This window comes from Mustelus asterias, chromosome 17, assembly GCF_964213995.1.
Source record: "Mustelus asterias chromosome 17, sMusAst1.hap1.1, whole genome shotgun sequence".
NCBI classification, from domain to species: domain Eukaryota; kingdom Metazoa; phylum Chordata; class Chondrichthyes; order Carcharhiniformes; family Triakidae; genus Mustelus; species Mustelus asterias.
In genome coordinates, this window is record NC_135817.1 from 54,198,197 (window position 1) to 54,215,054 (window position 16,858).

The window sequence follows — 16,858 nt, forward strand, 5'->3', positions numbered from 1 at the left end:
ACCCAAACCCACATAATTACAAACGCCTTTGTCCAGCAGAAATCTAACTGTGGGTTTACTCTTCCCGACACAAAAACACTAAATTAAACTCACTTAAAACTATAGCTTATTTCTACCATTTACCAATACAAATATCGATCCCTGAAAGCTACCTTTGTTTTCCTGACACTTGGCATTATCATTAAGTGAAGGTGTTACAAAATAAACAATTTTAATAAATTTTAACGAAGCTGTTTAGATATTTTAACCAAGTATTTATATAAAAAGTCTGCAAAAACATATCATTTTTGTGAACAGTATATTAAAAAATCCGGAAAAGTATCATTGTTTTGGATCATGAAAGGGACACTTTCATTCTCATAATAGGCTAGTGTTTTGTGAACATTATTATGGATAGCAACTTAGTTTATTCGTATAACCAAGTTAGAGTGAGAGGAAAGCAGGAATATATTCCTTTTGAGACATTTAGCATTACTGCAGAAAGAGCTTGTGCTCAATAGACCATGTGGCAAAGCCTAAGTATTGCTTGAAAATTGAGCAAGGCAACAAACAACGAAGCAATGGAGCACAGCGTAAGAAGAAAAGTATTGCAGGAAACAGACTAAGAAGCTGCAGGAAGATAACAGGCGCTCGGGTTAAACCACTAGGACTAACCAATGGAAGCAAGTTACAGAAAACAACGTGAATAATTGGGCCAATGATCAGTAAACTATTTGTAGTTTAAAAATATGTATATTCTACATGCATGAGTTCTGAATAGTGAGGGTTACACAGCCTCTCAGAATATCTTCAACGTTTAAGTTTATTTATTAGTATCACAAATAGGCTTACATTAACACTGCAAAGAAGTTACTGTGAAAATCCCCTCGTCGCCACACTCTGGCGCCTGTTCGGGTACACTGAGGGAGAATTTAGAATGGCCAATGCACTTAACCAGCACGCCTTTCAGACTGTGGGAGGAAACCCACACATACACGGGAAGAACATGCAGACTCCACATAGTGACCCAAGCCGGAAATTGAACCCTGGTTCCTGATGCTATGAGGCAGCAGTGCTAACCACTGTGCCGTCGTGCCAGGATCCTTTGCCTGAAAAGCCGGTTAATGAAATGACTTCCAGCTGTCACCAATGGGACCTTACACAGGTAACAGGATTGAGGGGGCCTTGGAATATTTGCAACTCTGGACCCGATCCCATTTGCAGTGTTATGCTATTGCTTATAAAGCTGTGGTTTTCATAAGTGCGAAAACATGGAGCAAAGTTACTTCGACTTTGTAGAGGAGTATCCTACAACTAATATTTTATTTACGCCGTAAGAATAATACACTGGCTGTTTGTTCCAACTCATCTTATGGGTTGCAGGTTCAATGATGCATGTAATATTGCAGTTGGCCTGATGCATATGTTGTGTGCTTAGAGCATGCTGTTGGGCTGTAAGGCAATAGAGGAATTGGAAATTCACCACTGGTGCCACTTGTTAAACAAATTTACAATGGCAAGAATTTTTCATGAATTTATTTGAAATTGTCACCTGACTTTCTTTTCTGTAACAGGATGTCATTGGCTTCAATATGGCTGGACTACAATTTTTACAGAGGGAAATAGAAGCGAAAGAAGATGTGACCTTTTTTGCCGATGCAACTGAGAGATTCAAGGAAAAGAAAAGGAAAAGAAGGATACGAGAGAGAGCTGTTCTGACAGTTGTCTAGGATTCATGCAGGGGCCTCCGAATTTAATTTAATACTTCACCATTTAGTGTCACAATAGGCCAAGGGAAGCTGGCACAACAGAATTGCGAAAGATGTACGTCTGATCCAGAAACATCAAAAAGTGGTGTCTTCCCATTCCATACTATTCATTCAAATTTATACCATGTACAATATAACTGAGTCTTTCTGGTAATTAAATACACATTTATTTGGATTCTGCTGTACTACAAACACCAGCTCAGCATCCCGCATGTGAATGTGGGTGAATAAATGTTTAGTTTTTTTTTCGTGTTTCTTCTGTGAAATATAACAGTCTTCCACAAGTTGTTATGTGAGGCAGTCAGCAGAAATTACTGCAAGAGGTTTGATATAATTTCCATCCCTCTTGGCTGCATCAGTGCTCAAAAATTTGGAGGACGTGAGTTCTTCCTTCACCGTGGCAGTTTAAAAAATTGAGTTTTTAAAAGAAAAAATCTTGACATCAGTAAAAGTGACCACACAATTATAAGATTGTCCTTAAAAGTCCAACTAGTTCACTGATGACTTTTAAGGAGAAAACCTGTTTTTCTTACGTGATCTTATTGATATGACTCCAATTCCACATCACTGTGTGTGACTCTTAACTGCACGCTGAAGTTGTGACTGCCAACTTTATCAGTGACGCCCACAATTTAAGAGCTTTCCAACTATTTCTAACCTTATATGAACCACCGTTTTGAGCAGAATGCTGACCGATGGGGTGGAAAAGTGGCCACCTGCTGCTTGAGCGAAGGCTGCAGCAACACGGTAAGCACAGAAAGAAAGGATGTCGCAAGATTCCTGTGGGTGAAGAGGGAGTGGATGTTTGATATGCAGAGACTCAAGATTTCCCTTGTGTAGCCTTGAGTACCCCTGCACCTACCATTACGCATTCGGAATTCACCGTAAAGGGCTTTGCTGGAATCTTGACTGCATCACTTGGCTCTGGTTTTGCACTTATTACTGAGGGTCCTGTCAGAATCCCAGCAGGAACTTCATCTGCTCATGGAGCCAGCGACAGTAAATGGAGCTGCTCCCATTTTACTGCCTGGAGAGAAATTGCCCCTTCAAGTATCAGTGCGAGACCAGCATTTATTGCCCATCCCTGATTGCCTTTGAGATTCTCTTGTATCAGAATGGCCATCACTCCCAAGACTGTTCCATTGCTGCTAGGGTCACCGGATGCAGGAAAATATTTTTTTTTTTAATGAGATAATTATATTGAACCATTAAATGCCTCAGAATTTGTTTTGTTTGATTTTGAACATTCAAGTCAGTAGGCCACTCAGCTCCTCAAGCCTGCTCACCTAATCCAATTTTATCCTCAATTTCACATTTCTGCCTACCCAAGATAATTTTTCACCCCCTTTCAATAATCTATCTGTCTCTGCTTTAAAGACAATCAAAGACTTAGCCTCAACCACATTTTGAGAAAGAGAATTCCAAAGATGCACGACCCTCAGGAATAAAAAGTCATCTGTCTTAAATGGGTAACCCCCTTATTTTTAAACAGTGGCCCCGAGTTCAAAATTCTCCCACAAGAGGAAACATCCTCTCTAAATCGACCTTGTCAAGTTCCCTCAAGATCTTTTCAATCAAGTTACCTCTTATTTTTCTAAATTCCAGCAGATTTGATTTGATTTACTTTATTATTGTCTCATGTATTACTTGCACACTATACAGACAAAGCATACCGTTCATAGAGAAGGAAAGGAGAGAATGCAGAATGTAGTGTTAAAGTCATAGCTAGGATGTATAGAAAGATCAACTTAATGCAAGGTAGGTCCATTCAAAAGTTGGATGGCAGCAGGAAAGAAGCTGTTCTGGAGTTGGTTGGTACGTGACCCCAGACTTTTGTATCTTTTTCCAGGTGGAAGAAGAGTATGTCCGGGGTGCGTGGGGTTGTTGATTATGCTGGCTGCTTTCCCGAGGCAGTGGGAAGTGTAAACAGTGGATAAGAGGCCATACCAAGCTGCAATACAACCAAACAGAATGCTTTCTATGGTGCATCTATAAAAGTTGGTGAGAGTCATGGTGGACATGCCAAATTTCCTTAGCCTCCTGAGAAAGTAGAGGTGTTGGTGGGCTTTGTTAACTACAGCGTTGGCATGGAGGGATCAGGACAGGCTGCTGGTGATCTGGACACACAGAAACTTGAAGCTCTCGACCATTTCCACTTTGTCCCCATTGATTTAGACAAGGGCATGTCCTCCACTACGCTTTCTAAAGCCAATGACTATCTCCTTCATTTTATTGACATTAAGGGAGAGATTATTGTCATCGCACCAGTTCGCAGATTCTCTATCTCTTTCCTCTGTCTCATCATTGATTGAGATCCGACCCACTATGATGGTGTCATCAGCAAACTTGAAAATCAAGTTGGAGGAGAATTTGGCCACACAGTCATAGGTGTATAAGGAGTATAGTAGGGGGCTGAGGACACAGCGTTGTGTGGCACTGATGTTGAAGATGCTTATGGAGGAGGCGTGTTTGCCCATTCTTACTGATTGCAGTCTGTGGGTCAGGAAGTCTAGGATCCAGTCACAGAGGGAAGAGCCGAGCCCCAGGCCACAGAATTTGGAGATGAGTCTTGTAGGAATAATACTGTTGAAGATTGAGCTGTAGTCAATAAATAGGAGTCTGACATAGGTGTCTTTGTTATCTAGGTGTCCTAAGTTGAGTGTAGGGCCAGGGAGATGATATCTGCTGTGGGCCTGTTGTGGCTGTAAGCAAACTAGTGGATCCAGGCAATCTGGGAGGCCATGACTAACTTTTCAAAGCACTTCACAATGATGGATGTCAGAGCCATCGAATGATAGTCATTAAGGCATGCCTGGCTTTTCTTTGGTACCAGGATGATGGTTCTCTTCTTGAAGCAGATAAGAACTTCAGATTGGTATAAAGAGAGGTTAAAGATGTCTGCGAATACCCCCACCAGCTGGTCTCCGCAGGTTCTGAGTGCTCGTCCGAGTACCCCAACTGGGCCAGTCATGCCATGGGTTGCTCTGACGTCTGCGATGCTGATCTTGGATACAGGTTCGTCCGACGTGAAGGGCGTGCTCTCGGTGACCTGTTGCTCAAAATGGGCATGGAAAGCGTTGAGCTCACGAGAGGGGTGCATTTGTGCTGAATTTTATATGCCTATAATGTCTTGCAGACCTTGGCGTAGTTGGTGGGAGTCCATGTAGCTAGCCTGAGACTCTAGCTTGATCCAGTACTGTCTTTTGGTATCTTTGATGGATCTCCTTAGATCATATCTGTCTTTCTTGTATAGGTCAGGGTCGCCTGACTTGAACGCCTCAGACCTGGACTTCAGCAAACAGTAGATATCCATGTTCATCCGTGATTTGCGGTTGGGAAACACACGGATTTGCTTCTTTGACGCACAGTCTTCTACATACTAATGAAGTCAGTTACTGTAGTGGCGTACTCGTTCAGGTTGGTCATTGAGTTTTTAAATATTGACCAGTCTACTGATTTGAAGCAGTCCTACAGGAGATCATCCGATTCCTCAGATCAACATTGCACAACTTTCTTTAATGGATTGTCCCATTAAGATACATACCTAGCCTATCCAGCCTTTCCTCACAAGACAACCTTGCCCATTCCAGGTGTTAGTCTAGTAAATCTTCTCTGGACCACTTCCAATGCATTTACATCTTTATTAAAATAAACAGTACTCCAGATGTGGTCTCACCAATGTCCTATATAACTGAAGCATAGTTCCTAACTTTTGTATTCAATTCCCCTTCCAACAAGTGATAACAAATACTAAATTACTTGCTGTATCTGCATACTAACCTTTTGCAATTCATGCACTAGAACACTCATCCCTCTGCATCTCAAGAGCTCTACAATCTTTCACCATTAGGATTTTCTTTTCATTCAGTCTGCCAAAACGGACCACCTTACACTTTCCCAAATTATACTCCATTTGCCAGATCTTTGCCCACTCAACTAACCTATATATATATCCTTCTGTAGCCTCAAGTTGTCTTCACAACTTACTTTCCTACCTCTTTATGTCATCAGTAAATCTGGCAACCATATTATTGGTCCCTTCATTCAAATCATTTAGATAAATTGTAGAGAGTTGAGGTTTCTGTGGCCACTTGTCACCTGTCATATCCTGCCTACCAGAGCTAGCCAATATATTGCCCCCTGCACCATGAGCTTTTACACAATAACATTTGATGAGACACCTTATCAAATGCCTTCTGAAAAATCCAAGTACAGTACATTCACTGGTTCCCCTCACAGCACCTGTGACTTCTTCAAAGAGCTCCCAAGTAAATTGGCTAAGTATGATTCCCCTTTACAAAACTATGCTGACTCTGCCCAATTATTTGCATTTATCTGAGTGCCCCGCTATAACATCTTTAATAACAGCTTCTGGCATTTTGTAAGCTCATTCGTCTATAGTTTTTTGCTTTCTGTCTTCCTTTTTGAATAATGGATTTACATTAGCAATTTTCCAATCCTGTGGAACCCCAAATCTAGCGAACTTTGGAAAATAAAACCAATGCGTCAACTATCTTATTAGCCACTTCTTTTAAAACCTTTGGACGAAATCCACCAGGGTCTGAAAGACATGCTGGTTAGGTGCATTGACCCGAACAGGCACCGGAGTGTGGCAACTAGGGGAATTTCACAGTAACTTCATTACCGTGTTAATGTAAGCCTTACTTGTAACTAATAAATAAACTTAAAAACAAACTTACTTAAATTGTTGGAACTGTGGGTTGATAAGAAACACTTGCATGGTGATTGCAATTTTCTTAAATACCTCCCTCCCAATTCCTCATTTACAGCTGCTTTTGGGATGTTATCCTCTACAGCGAAGACAGATGCAAAATCACCTATTCACCTGCCATCTCCTTATTTTCTATTATTAACTCCTAAGGCACTCTTCCTATAGGACCAACGCTCATTTTGTGAACTCCTTTCTAAAAAATATCTATAAAAACTCTTAATATCTATTTTTATATTTCTAGCTAGCTTCCTCTTGTACTCTTATTTTTTGCCTCCTTATTTATCTTTTAGATCATTCTTTGCTGTTTTTTATGTTCTGTACAATTTTCTGACCTGCCACCCATCTTTGTGCAATTATATATTTTTTTCTTTAATTTTGATACAATTTTTGACTTTTTTAGTGGATGGTGGGTCCTCCCCTTGGAATTTTTCTCTCTCATTGGACTGTAGCTGTTCTGTGTGTTTTTATTTGTTTGTGGGACATGGGTGTCGCTGGCTGGCCAGCATTTATTACCCATCCCTAGTCGCCATTGAAAAGGTGGTGGTGAGCTGCCTTCTTGAATCGCTGCAGTCCATGTGTTGTGGGTTGACCCACAATGACATTAGGGGGGTAGTTTCAGGATTTTGACCTAATGACTGCGAAGGAATGGCGATATATTTCCATGTCAGGACGGTGAGTGGCTTGGAGGGGAACTTGCAAGTGGTGGTGTTCCCATGTATCTGCTGCCCTTGTCCTCCGAGATAAAAGTGGTCGTGGGTTTGGAAGGTGTTGTCTAAAGATCTTTGGTGAATTGCTGCAGTGCATCTTGTAGATAGTACACACTGCTGCTACTGAGTGTTGGTGGTGGAGGGAGTGGATGTTTGTAGATGTGGTGCCAATCAAGCGGACTGCTTTGTCCTGGATGGTGTCAAGCTTCTTGAGTGTTGTTGGAGCTGCACCCAACCAGGCAAACGGGGAAGTATTCCATCACACTCCTGACTTGTGCCTTGTAGATGGTGGATAGGCTTTGGGGAATCGGGAGGTGAGTTACTCGCTGTGGTATTCCTAGCTTCTGACCTGCTCTTGTTGCCACTGCGTTTATGTGTATTCTGAAATATGCCCTTAAATGTCTGCCATTGCTTCTCTATTGACCTAACCATAACCTAAATTGCCAGTTCACGTTCGGTGGTTCAGCTTTCATGTCCTAAACCTAATCACCCTTATTCAAGTTTAAAATACTAGTCTTAGACTCGGTCTTCTCTCCCTCAAACTGAATGTAAAACTCAGTCATATTATGGTCACATGGTTTCAGGACAAAGTAGGCCTCTACTTCCTCAAATGAGAGTTGTGCTTGTATTTTTAAGGATTCAGTTGATGCATTTTACATTTCCTTTTTTAAATGTACAGCACACTATGGATCAATTTATCTGTCATCTAAGGGAAGTTGCTCAGGATAATAGCACCGAGTACCTTTGACTGTACTGCGGTTGTTGCAATGGGCCTGACACTAGAGGGGGCTCTTGCTTTTATAATGATTATTGAGGTATAACAGAGGCATCTTTACTCTGTTTCTGGCAGTATCATCCTTAAGGTACTTTAGTGAGAAAGTTAATGATGACAGGCAAGGCTGCAGCTTGGCCTGGTGTTTGCAAGTGGTTTCCTTCCAAATATCAGTGCAATCTGGGCAGAGACTACTGAAATAGCACAAAAGATCACGGGAAAGAGTCACACCCATAACCATTTACTCTCAGGTTTCCATCATCTTTTATGTTGGATTAAAAGTCAATTTGCATGAGGTGATCCATGCCCACAAAGTTGACCATCCCCCCAGGCTGGCAAAGCAAGGTTCCCCCGTCTGTGCCTGTTTGGGAATGTTTAAGACGTTGCACTTAGAATTTTGGGTTCACGTGCATCCAGGGTGATATTACCCCATTATGAATAACCACAGTTAAATGAAGCTTCACACCAGTCTGTTTTCTCAGATTGATTCTGCAATTACTTCCAATTCAGTGTAAATGAGTCCAAGTTCAGTTCATTGATATGTCCTTGAGATAAACTAGACCCATGACCAACAATCAACTGAAACCATTGATTGGCCTTTTTTTTAAGCTGCTGCAATTATTTGAACAAATTTTTAGTTTTAATTAACTTAATTCAATAATCTTGAAACCCATGTTTCAGTCAATAATTGATTATGCTCGCTAGCATTGTTTGATTGTGCTGATTCATGAGGGACTTTACATTTTAACTTATGTGCATCAGTTTCAGTGGAAGTGGGTTGCACCTCATCCACACAGACACAATTTCCAACGTAATTTGAATGCATTTTACGATAATGTCCCTCATGAAAACTTTAGACTGGTGTTTTATCTGTGCGGAGTTAAAACCGATTCAAGATGGCGGCAGAGTGTGGTGACTTCTCGCGATCTGTCCCCAGCATGCCCTCTAATTGTATCTTTTAATCTCGTTCACCCCCTCCTTTCCTTCCCTATGTATGGTATGCTTTGTCTGTATAGCGCGCAAGAAACAATACTTCTCACTGTATACTAATACATGTGACAATAATAAATCAAATCAAAAGATGTGGCCAGTTCCATTCTGGTGCTATCTGATGTCCTTGTAATGCCTTCTTTATACTTCATGCAGAATAGAAGGTTGGCCATTTAGAACTGAGACGAGATTTCTTCATTTGAGGATTATGAACCTTTGGAATTCTCTACTGCAGAAAGCTGTTGTTGAGCATATTCAAGATTGATAGATTTTTGGACACTAAGGAAATAGAGGGATGTAGGGAAAGTGTAGTAAGATGTAGCTGAGGTAGAAAATCAGCCGTGACCTTATTAAGTGGTAGAATAAACTTGAGCCAAATCACTCGTGCTTCTAGTTCTTGCATTCATCCTTCTCCACTAAATGCAGTGAGAATGGTGCATTTGTCAGAAATTGGGGTCTTGGATAAGCAGCGTTATATAGAACCTTCACCGCATTTGCTAAGCAGCTCTGATTGCCTCACTGGAAAGAGGGTTTGTAAACACTTTGACCTCTGAGCAGCCTAAGTCCAGCTTACCATGTTGATATTAAGTTGTTAGATGGCATCCTGTGCACCCCCTTATCCTCCAAAAGAAAAGACCAAGATATGAGCCCCACGTAAGATGTAAACTAAAAAGCTAACCTTGAGCTGGATGATGAGCAAAGAGGATGGCAACCATCCTGACAGTTTGGATACCTGTCCTGTATCCATTGGTTGGAAAGGTTTGAATAGATGACTGATAAAGGGTAGCTGCCAGCCCCAGTAAAAGGATATATAAACAAGTGTTCACACAGAGGAGTGGGTTTGTATATTGTCTCAGGTTGTATGTGACTGAGGTGCTAAAGAGGTGGCAGTACTCAGTGGGCAGTTGCCTTCTTTAGATGGAAGATCGAGGGAAGAGTTTCCTAACACCATCTGGAGAGCAGAATGCTGTTATCACGAGCTGTTACGAGTTGCACTTTTGTCTAATTAGTTAATGTATCTATGTCTGTTATGGATTGCATATTTTTGTCTAATTAGATAATGTAGCTAGATTGTTGCTCCTCTTAAAATTGCTTATGACTAGTCGACTGCCTATTTAGGTATTTGGTTCCCGATATGCTTAAAATCTTTCCAATGGTGGCAGAAGTGGGACCCATTGTAATCAAGTTTGGCTTGGAATTGGAGGAGCTACAGTCTTACATTGGAGTTAAACATGTGGTGTAGCTATTAAGTGAAGACTGCAGCCACAATGGCATACTTTGAAAAATGACTGATAAGGATTTGACTGTGAAAACAAGTGAGCCTGCAGTGAGGGATTACAAGTGGATGTTTTGATGAGCTTTCTCAAAAGGTTCAGAAAGAAAAGGTGGAGTTGAAAATGGTTCCAAATAAGTTGGTCTATGGTGTGTATGTGTTTGCCTTACAGCTGAATACAAAGTATAAGAAGTTAAGGAAACAGGTCAGTAATTTTCAAGAGGGATTGACCTTTCGATCGGTTCTGCTGCGAACAGGGAGCACACAATAGAGTTACATCATACAAGGTGAAAAATTAGACCAAACACTGGAACCCATGAAGTTTGAATTGGATCCAGAGAAGCCACGTGACTCTTTCTTTTCAGAATTAACCAGAAGGTTCCAAACAGTTAGGAAGAAATCATTTTTACAGAGTGGGCAGTGCCAGGGTGCCTGGTGGGCAGCACCAGGATGCCAAGTTGGTATTGCCAGAGTCCCAGGCTGATCCTTCTAGCTGCTGGCTCCCTGGAATTAAAGAAAAGATGGACTGGGACACTCAAGGCCCCAGTTAGCATTGAACAGATCCCCACTAAAAGTCCAAGTGTATTCGCAGAGCGTTCTGACTCCTGTCCCATCATTATTCATGATCCTTACCCCGACCATATGAAGTCCTCTTTTGCTTAGTTGAGAGTATACCGTGCATTCAAATCAAGTTAAAGCAGGGTGTTGTTTGCAAGCATGAGTGATTCCAAAAAATTGGGTTTAAGGAAGAAGCCAAAATGTTTAATATTCAGTAAACATGTTTTACTGACTAAACTGCTGTGAGGTTCTGTTTATAAAATTATTTCACAAATGGTATAGTATATAACTATGAAGGCCATTTTGTTTCCAAAATGCAGTAAGTCTGCAATTTGGCATCCATCCAATCTGAACATTTTATAATCATATGAGTTAACTGAACTGCTGCAATTCAAATTGAAGACATGTTTTGCTGACTAATTCTTTCAAATTTGATCAGATAGTGAATATCGGGAACTGAAAATTAGTTTAAGGGGGAAAAGGATAAAGAAGAACACTTTCAGTTCCTTTTCTAGAGTCTGTGAGGCTGCAATGTGTTTTTATTTAAGAAGCTGTTGTCTCTTACAAAATGCTGACAAGGTTTCAAAATAATTGGAATTTAATCTGAAATCTGGGGAAGTTAAAGAAAATAATCAAGTTTAAAATTGCATTTAGTTTTTATGCTGGGCAAGCAAAAAGAACAGTAGTCCCTTCATCAACTGCTAGTGAACACCATTATAGACCCCCCTCCTGTCCAAAAAATAACTATTCTTCATTGTTGTTTATTTTCTTTTAATTCAATTTGCCGTCCACACAGCCATTCCCCTTTAATCACATGGGCTTCAATTTTGGCGACAAGTTGTAGATCTGGTACTACATTAAACATTTTTTTTGGAAATCCATATTCACATCTACTAATTGCCCTTATCAACTCTTCATCAAAAAACAATCAAGTTAGTTGGACATGATTTAATTTTAACAAATTAATGTTGGTTGTCATTTATTGGTTAGCACTGCTGCCTCACAGCACTAGGACCCAGCTTCAATTCCCAGCTTGGGTCACTGTCTGCATGTTCTCCCCGGGTCTGTGTGGGTTTCCTCCGGGTGTTCTGGTTTCCTCCCACAAGTCTGAAAGATGTGCTGGTTATTGGCCATGATAAATTTTCCCTCTGTGCACCCGAACAGGTGCTGGAGTGTGGCAAAACTAGGGGATTTTCACAGTAACTTAATTGCAGTGTTAATGTAAGCAGACTTGTGGCACTAATAAATAAACTTTAAACATTTTTTCCCAAATTACATTTAATTTTGTCTCAGGTTATTGTCTCTAAAAGATCTAACAATTAATTTATTCATGGCAAAATGCTTACGGAAGAATGTATAGAGTGCTCAGTACATAAAAACAGAATAAACAAGAGCAGGAGTAGGTTATTTGGCCCCTTGAGTCTCCACCACTTTTCAATAAGATCATGACTGATATACCTCAACTGCACTTTCTTGCCATTTCTCCATATCCTTTGATTTCCTTAATGTCCAAAAATCTATTGCTCTCAATCTTGAGTACGCTCTGTGATTGAACACCCACAACTCACTGGGGTAGAAAATTCAAAACAAAGAAAATTTTCCTAATTTCGGGCCTTAGTGGTTAACTTATGCTGAGATTATGGACTCTCCAGATGGGGGAGGCAGACTCTCAACATCTACCCTGTCAATCCCTCTAAGAATGTTATACTTTCTTCCATCACATTATGAAGCTGATAATGTCACCCCACAAGATCACTGTATGCGAATTAAAACTATTAAATAGGTTTACTTGCAGATAAAATAATATACAGAAGCAGAAACATAAACAAAAAACTTTAATAGCATAATGCTTGTGATGAGGTCAGGAATAAGCTTAATATACACGTCTCTAAAGATGTCTTTTGTAATCTTTTATTACAGGGTTTCCCAAACTTTTCCAGCTACAGAACCCTTTTGACCTCCCAAGGTTGCTGACAGAACCCCGAAGGAACATTCTTATTATATTGAAGAGTTAAACCACAGCGATGCGGTTATTATTGTGCAATAGGTACAAACATACAAAAACAAATTTAAAATATTTTTCTATGTCCAATATGTATACATTTATTACAATTAAAGAGTTATGTTATTCAACAAATACCTGCAGGTCTACCTCCCATTTAAAATGGGAGGAGTAATTCTGATCTTTTGCTCACAAATTCATTGAATATTGGGAGTGCTGCTGGAGAGCTTGGGGCCTCATTTCAGACACATGCGCACATACAGACTCACACCCAAAAGCACAAATACACTCACCTCTCTCTCTTATTGAAGCAGAGATGCTTCAGTGTGAATGGGACAAGCTGAGTGAGTGGACAAATGCAGGGCAGATGCAAAAGAATGTGAATAAATGTAAGGTTGTCCACTTTGGTAGCAAAGACAGGAAGGCGGATTATTGTCTGAATGGCTATAGATTGAGAGAGGGGAATGCGCACTGAAACCTGGGTGTCCTCATACACCAGTAACTGAAGGCAAGCATGCAGCGGACGGTAAAGAAGGCAAATAGCATGTTGGCCTTCATAGCGAGAGGATTTGAGTACGGGAAAAGGGATGTCTTACTCCAATTATAAAGGGCCTTGGTGAGGCCACACTTGGAATATTGTGCGCAGTTTTGGTCTCCCTATCTGAGGAAGGATGTTCTTGCTCTAGGCGGATTGCAGCAAAGATTTACCAGACGGATTCCTGGGATGGTGGGACTGACGTATGAGGAGAGATTGAGTTGGGTTACATTTGCCATTGTTCAGAAGTGTGAGTGGGGATCTCATTGAGGCCTCTAAAAATCTGTCAGGGCTAGACTGGGTAGATGCAGGAAGGATGTTCCCGATGGTAGGAGACTCCAGAACCAGGGGTCATAGTCCAAGGATAAGGGTCCAAGGATAAGACCTTTTAAAACTGATATGAGGAGAAATTTATTCACCTAGAGAGTGGTATGCCTGTGGAATTGGCTATCACCGAAAACAATGAGGCCAAAAAATTGTATGTTTTCAAGAAAGAGTGAGATATAGCTCTTGGGGCATAAGGAAGTAACGGATATGGGAGGAAGGTGGGAACAGGCTATTGAGTTGGATGATCAGCCATGACCATAATGAATGGCGGAGCAGGCACAAATGGCCTATTCCTGCTCTTATTTTCTATGTTTCTCTCCTACACACACAAACAGACACACCTCTTAGAATCTTAGAAACCCGATAGCACAGAAAGAGGCCATTCGGCCCATCGAGTCTGCACCAACCACAATCCCACCCAGACCCTACCCCCACATCCCTACATATTTACCCACTAATCCCTCGAGCCTACGCATCCCAGGACACTAAGGGCAATTCTTTTAGCATGGCCAATCAACCTAACCCACACATCTTTGGACTGTGGGAGGAAACCCGGAGGAAACCCACGCAGACATGAGGAGAATGTGCAAACTCCACACAGACAGTGACCCAAGCTGGGAATCGAACCCAGGTCCCTGGAGCTGTGAAGCAGCAGTGCTAACCACTGTGCTACCACGCCGCCCTCTCACACACAAGCTCACTTCTATCTCTCTCAAATATGCACGTTCACCTCTCTCTTTCACACACACACTCACCTTTCTCTCCCTCTCACAAACACACTCACACATTCACCTCTCACATAGACACTCACCTCTCTCTCACACATACACACACACACTCACGTCTCTCAGATCAACACCTGTACTTTCTCAGGAGGCTAAGGAAATTCAGTCTGTCCGCTATGACTCTCGCCAACTTTTACAGATGCACCATAGAAATCATTCTTTCTGGTTGTACCACAGCTTGGTATGGCTCCTGCTCTGTCCAAGACCACAAAACTACAAAAGATCGTGAACGAAGCCCAGTCCATCACGCAAACCAATCTCCCATCCATTGGCTCCGTCTATACTTCCCACTGCCTCAGAAAAGCAGCCAGCATAATCAAAGACCCCATGCTCCCCAGACAAACTCCCCTCCGCCATCTTCCGTCAGGAAAAAGATACAAATGTCTGAGATCACATACCAACCAACTCAAAAACAACTTCTTCCCTGCTGCCATCAGTCTTTTGAATGGACTTACCATATATTAAGTTGATCTTTCTCTACACCCTAGCTATGACTGTAACACTATATGCTGTACCCTCTCCTTTCCTTCTCCCCTATGAACTCTATGAACGGTATGTTTTGTCTGTATAGCACTCAAGAAACAATACTTTTCACCGTAACCCAATACATGTGAAAATCACAAACACCCAACTGTCTCTCACTTACACGCACTTACCTCTCTCTCCCGCACACTCATCTCCCTCACACATATACACGTACACTTATCGTTCTCCCATACATACACTAACCTGTCTTACACACACACTTACCTCTCTCACATGCACACACATGCCTCTCTCACACACACACATGCCTATCACACATACCCCATGCACATACACACATCTCTCACAAACATACACATTCACAAATCTCACTTGTGTATGGAACATGTGAGTAACACTTTTACAGAACCAATGCTTTCAGCTTAACCAAAGAGCATTGAAAACTATGTGGGGGTGATTTGAAGTGAAGCATATATCAAAGAATTGTTGGGCACAGTGAGCCCAATGTATACTGAATGCAGCTTGCAAGAGATTTGAACCATTTTCACAGGCGGGCCTCATTTTACAAAATGCAGCAAGCTGCCAGTGCAGGCAAGCATCGATGGACAGCTCACCGGGAAGAGCCAGGTAATCCAACAGCCCTTCCATGTAGGCAAACCAGCAGAAAATCATTAAATGGGAGAGCTAGGCCAATTGAGGGAAGGGATAAGGGAGCCAATGCAGTAGTTAAGAGGATACTGCGGGGGCGTGGGAAATGTAATTGCACTCCCCCTGCTCAAAGGATTGTCTACAAAGCATTTGTTCCCCTTTTTCTGAGCCTCTAATGACCCCTTTAAGTGGCAGCTTCTTAGTTTGAGTCAGTGAGAGGGAAATGCACAGTGCAAGCATCACACCACTTTGTCCAAAATTGTTATTGTGCTCCTGTATCATTGGTCCCTGATTAGTAAATAGTAATAAAATTCTTGACCGTTTCCAATAGAAGACTGGCATTGGGTAAATGTTTTGGATAGGAAGGTGGCAGATGGTCACGGTTAGGAGTATTGTTACTGCTTAGTTTCCGCTCTGATGTGGAACAATAGGGAGACTAAAAACATCCCTTTATAGTTTATGTTTGATTTCTTTTTGAAACTCAAGCAAATCTATTGAAACTCAGTTTGATCACATTACTCGTCCTCCCAGTAATGGTGACTTGTGACAATGATACCAACTCTGAACCGCATTTATAATTGCTTCATAACCATAGCAACAAAGGACTGTCTGCATCTAAAAGTTAATTTGCTGACATTAGGACATCCAAACCTTGCTAACATTATCGGCACATCAGTTAAATTCTTGTCTGAAAAGCCAGTCCTTAATTCTGGGTCAAAATTCATGGAGATCTGAAGCAATCAAATTGACTCCAAGCAGCTATTTGCAGCTTTTCAGCACAGCGCTTGGGATACATCCTAATTTAAAATGATACAGAAGGAAGACATGCACATTTTGCAGCAGAAAATGCTATTTTTGTCACTCAAGAAATTATTTTTTTGAATAAAGTGTGTGTAATTCTGTTTGACATTTTGTCGACTAATTGGAATATAGACCACAGGCTATGGGATTGTATATGGCAGATACTCCAAATACAGATGATGTCCATTCACTCAAATGTTTGTTCAGGCATTAACTACAACCGTACCAATCGCCTTCAGAAAATAACTCGAAAAGAAATAAACTACATGCGCTCAATGTCATTTCTGGAATATGGTAAATACATTTTTAGCAATATACCTGATCACACCTTGGATTGGTTGACCAATATGAGTGTTTGCTGCACATTAATGTAATGAGCTTACAAGTCAAAACTCTGCATAAAAACACTCCACTGGTTGAAGTTGTATTTTTCACTTGCTCTTGTAATTTTTTTTCTTCCCTTCCTCTCACAACGATACTAATTGGCTTGTTGG

General features: G+C 41.2%; 1 protein-coding gene across 2 annotated transcripts in view; it reads left to right on the top strand.

Moving 5' to 3' along the window:
• Positions 1-1,992, top strand: part of wdr3 (WD repeat domain 3) — a 56,487-nt gene extending 54,495 nt beyond the window's left edge. For both annotated transcript variants that reach the window (XM_078232687.1, XM_078232689.1), the window contains exon 27: positions 1,554-1,992. In XM_078232687.1, coding sequence (XP_078088813.1) covers positions 1,554-1,709 — 156 coding nt within the window. In that variant the 3' untranslated portion in view covers positions 1,710-1,992. The remainder of the gene's footprint in view (positions 1-1,553) is intronic.
• The last annotated feature ends 14,866 nt before the right edge of the window (positions 1,993-16,858 follow it).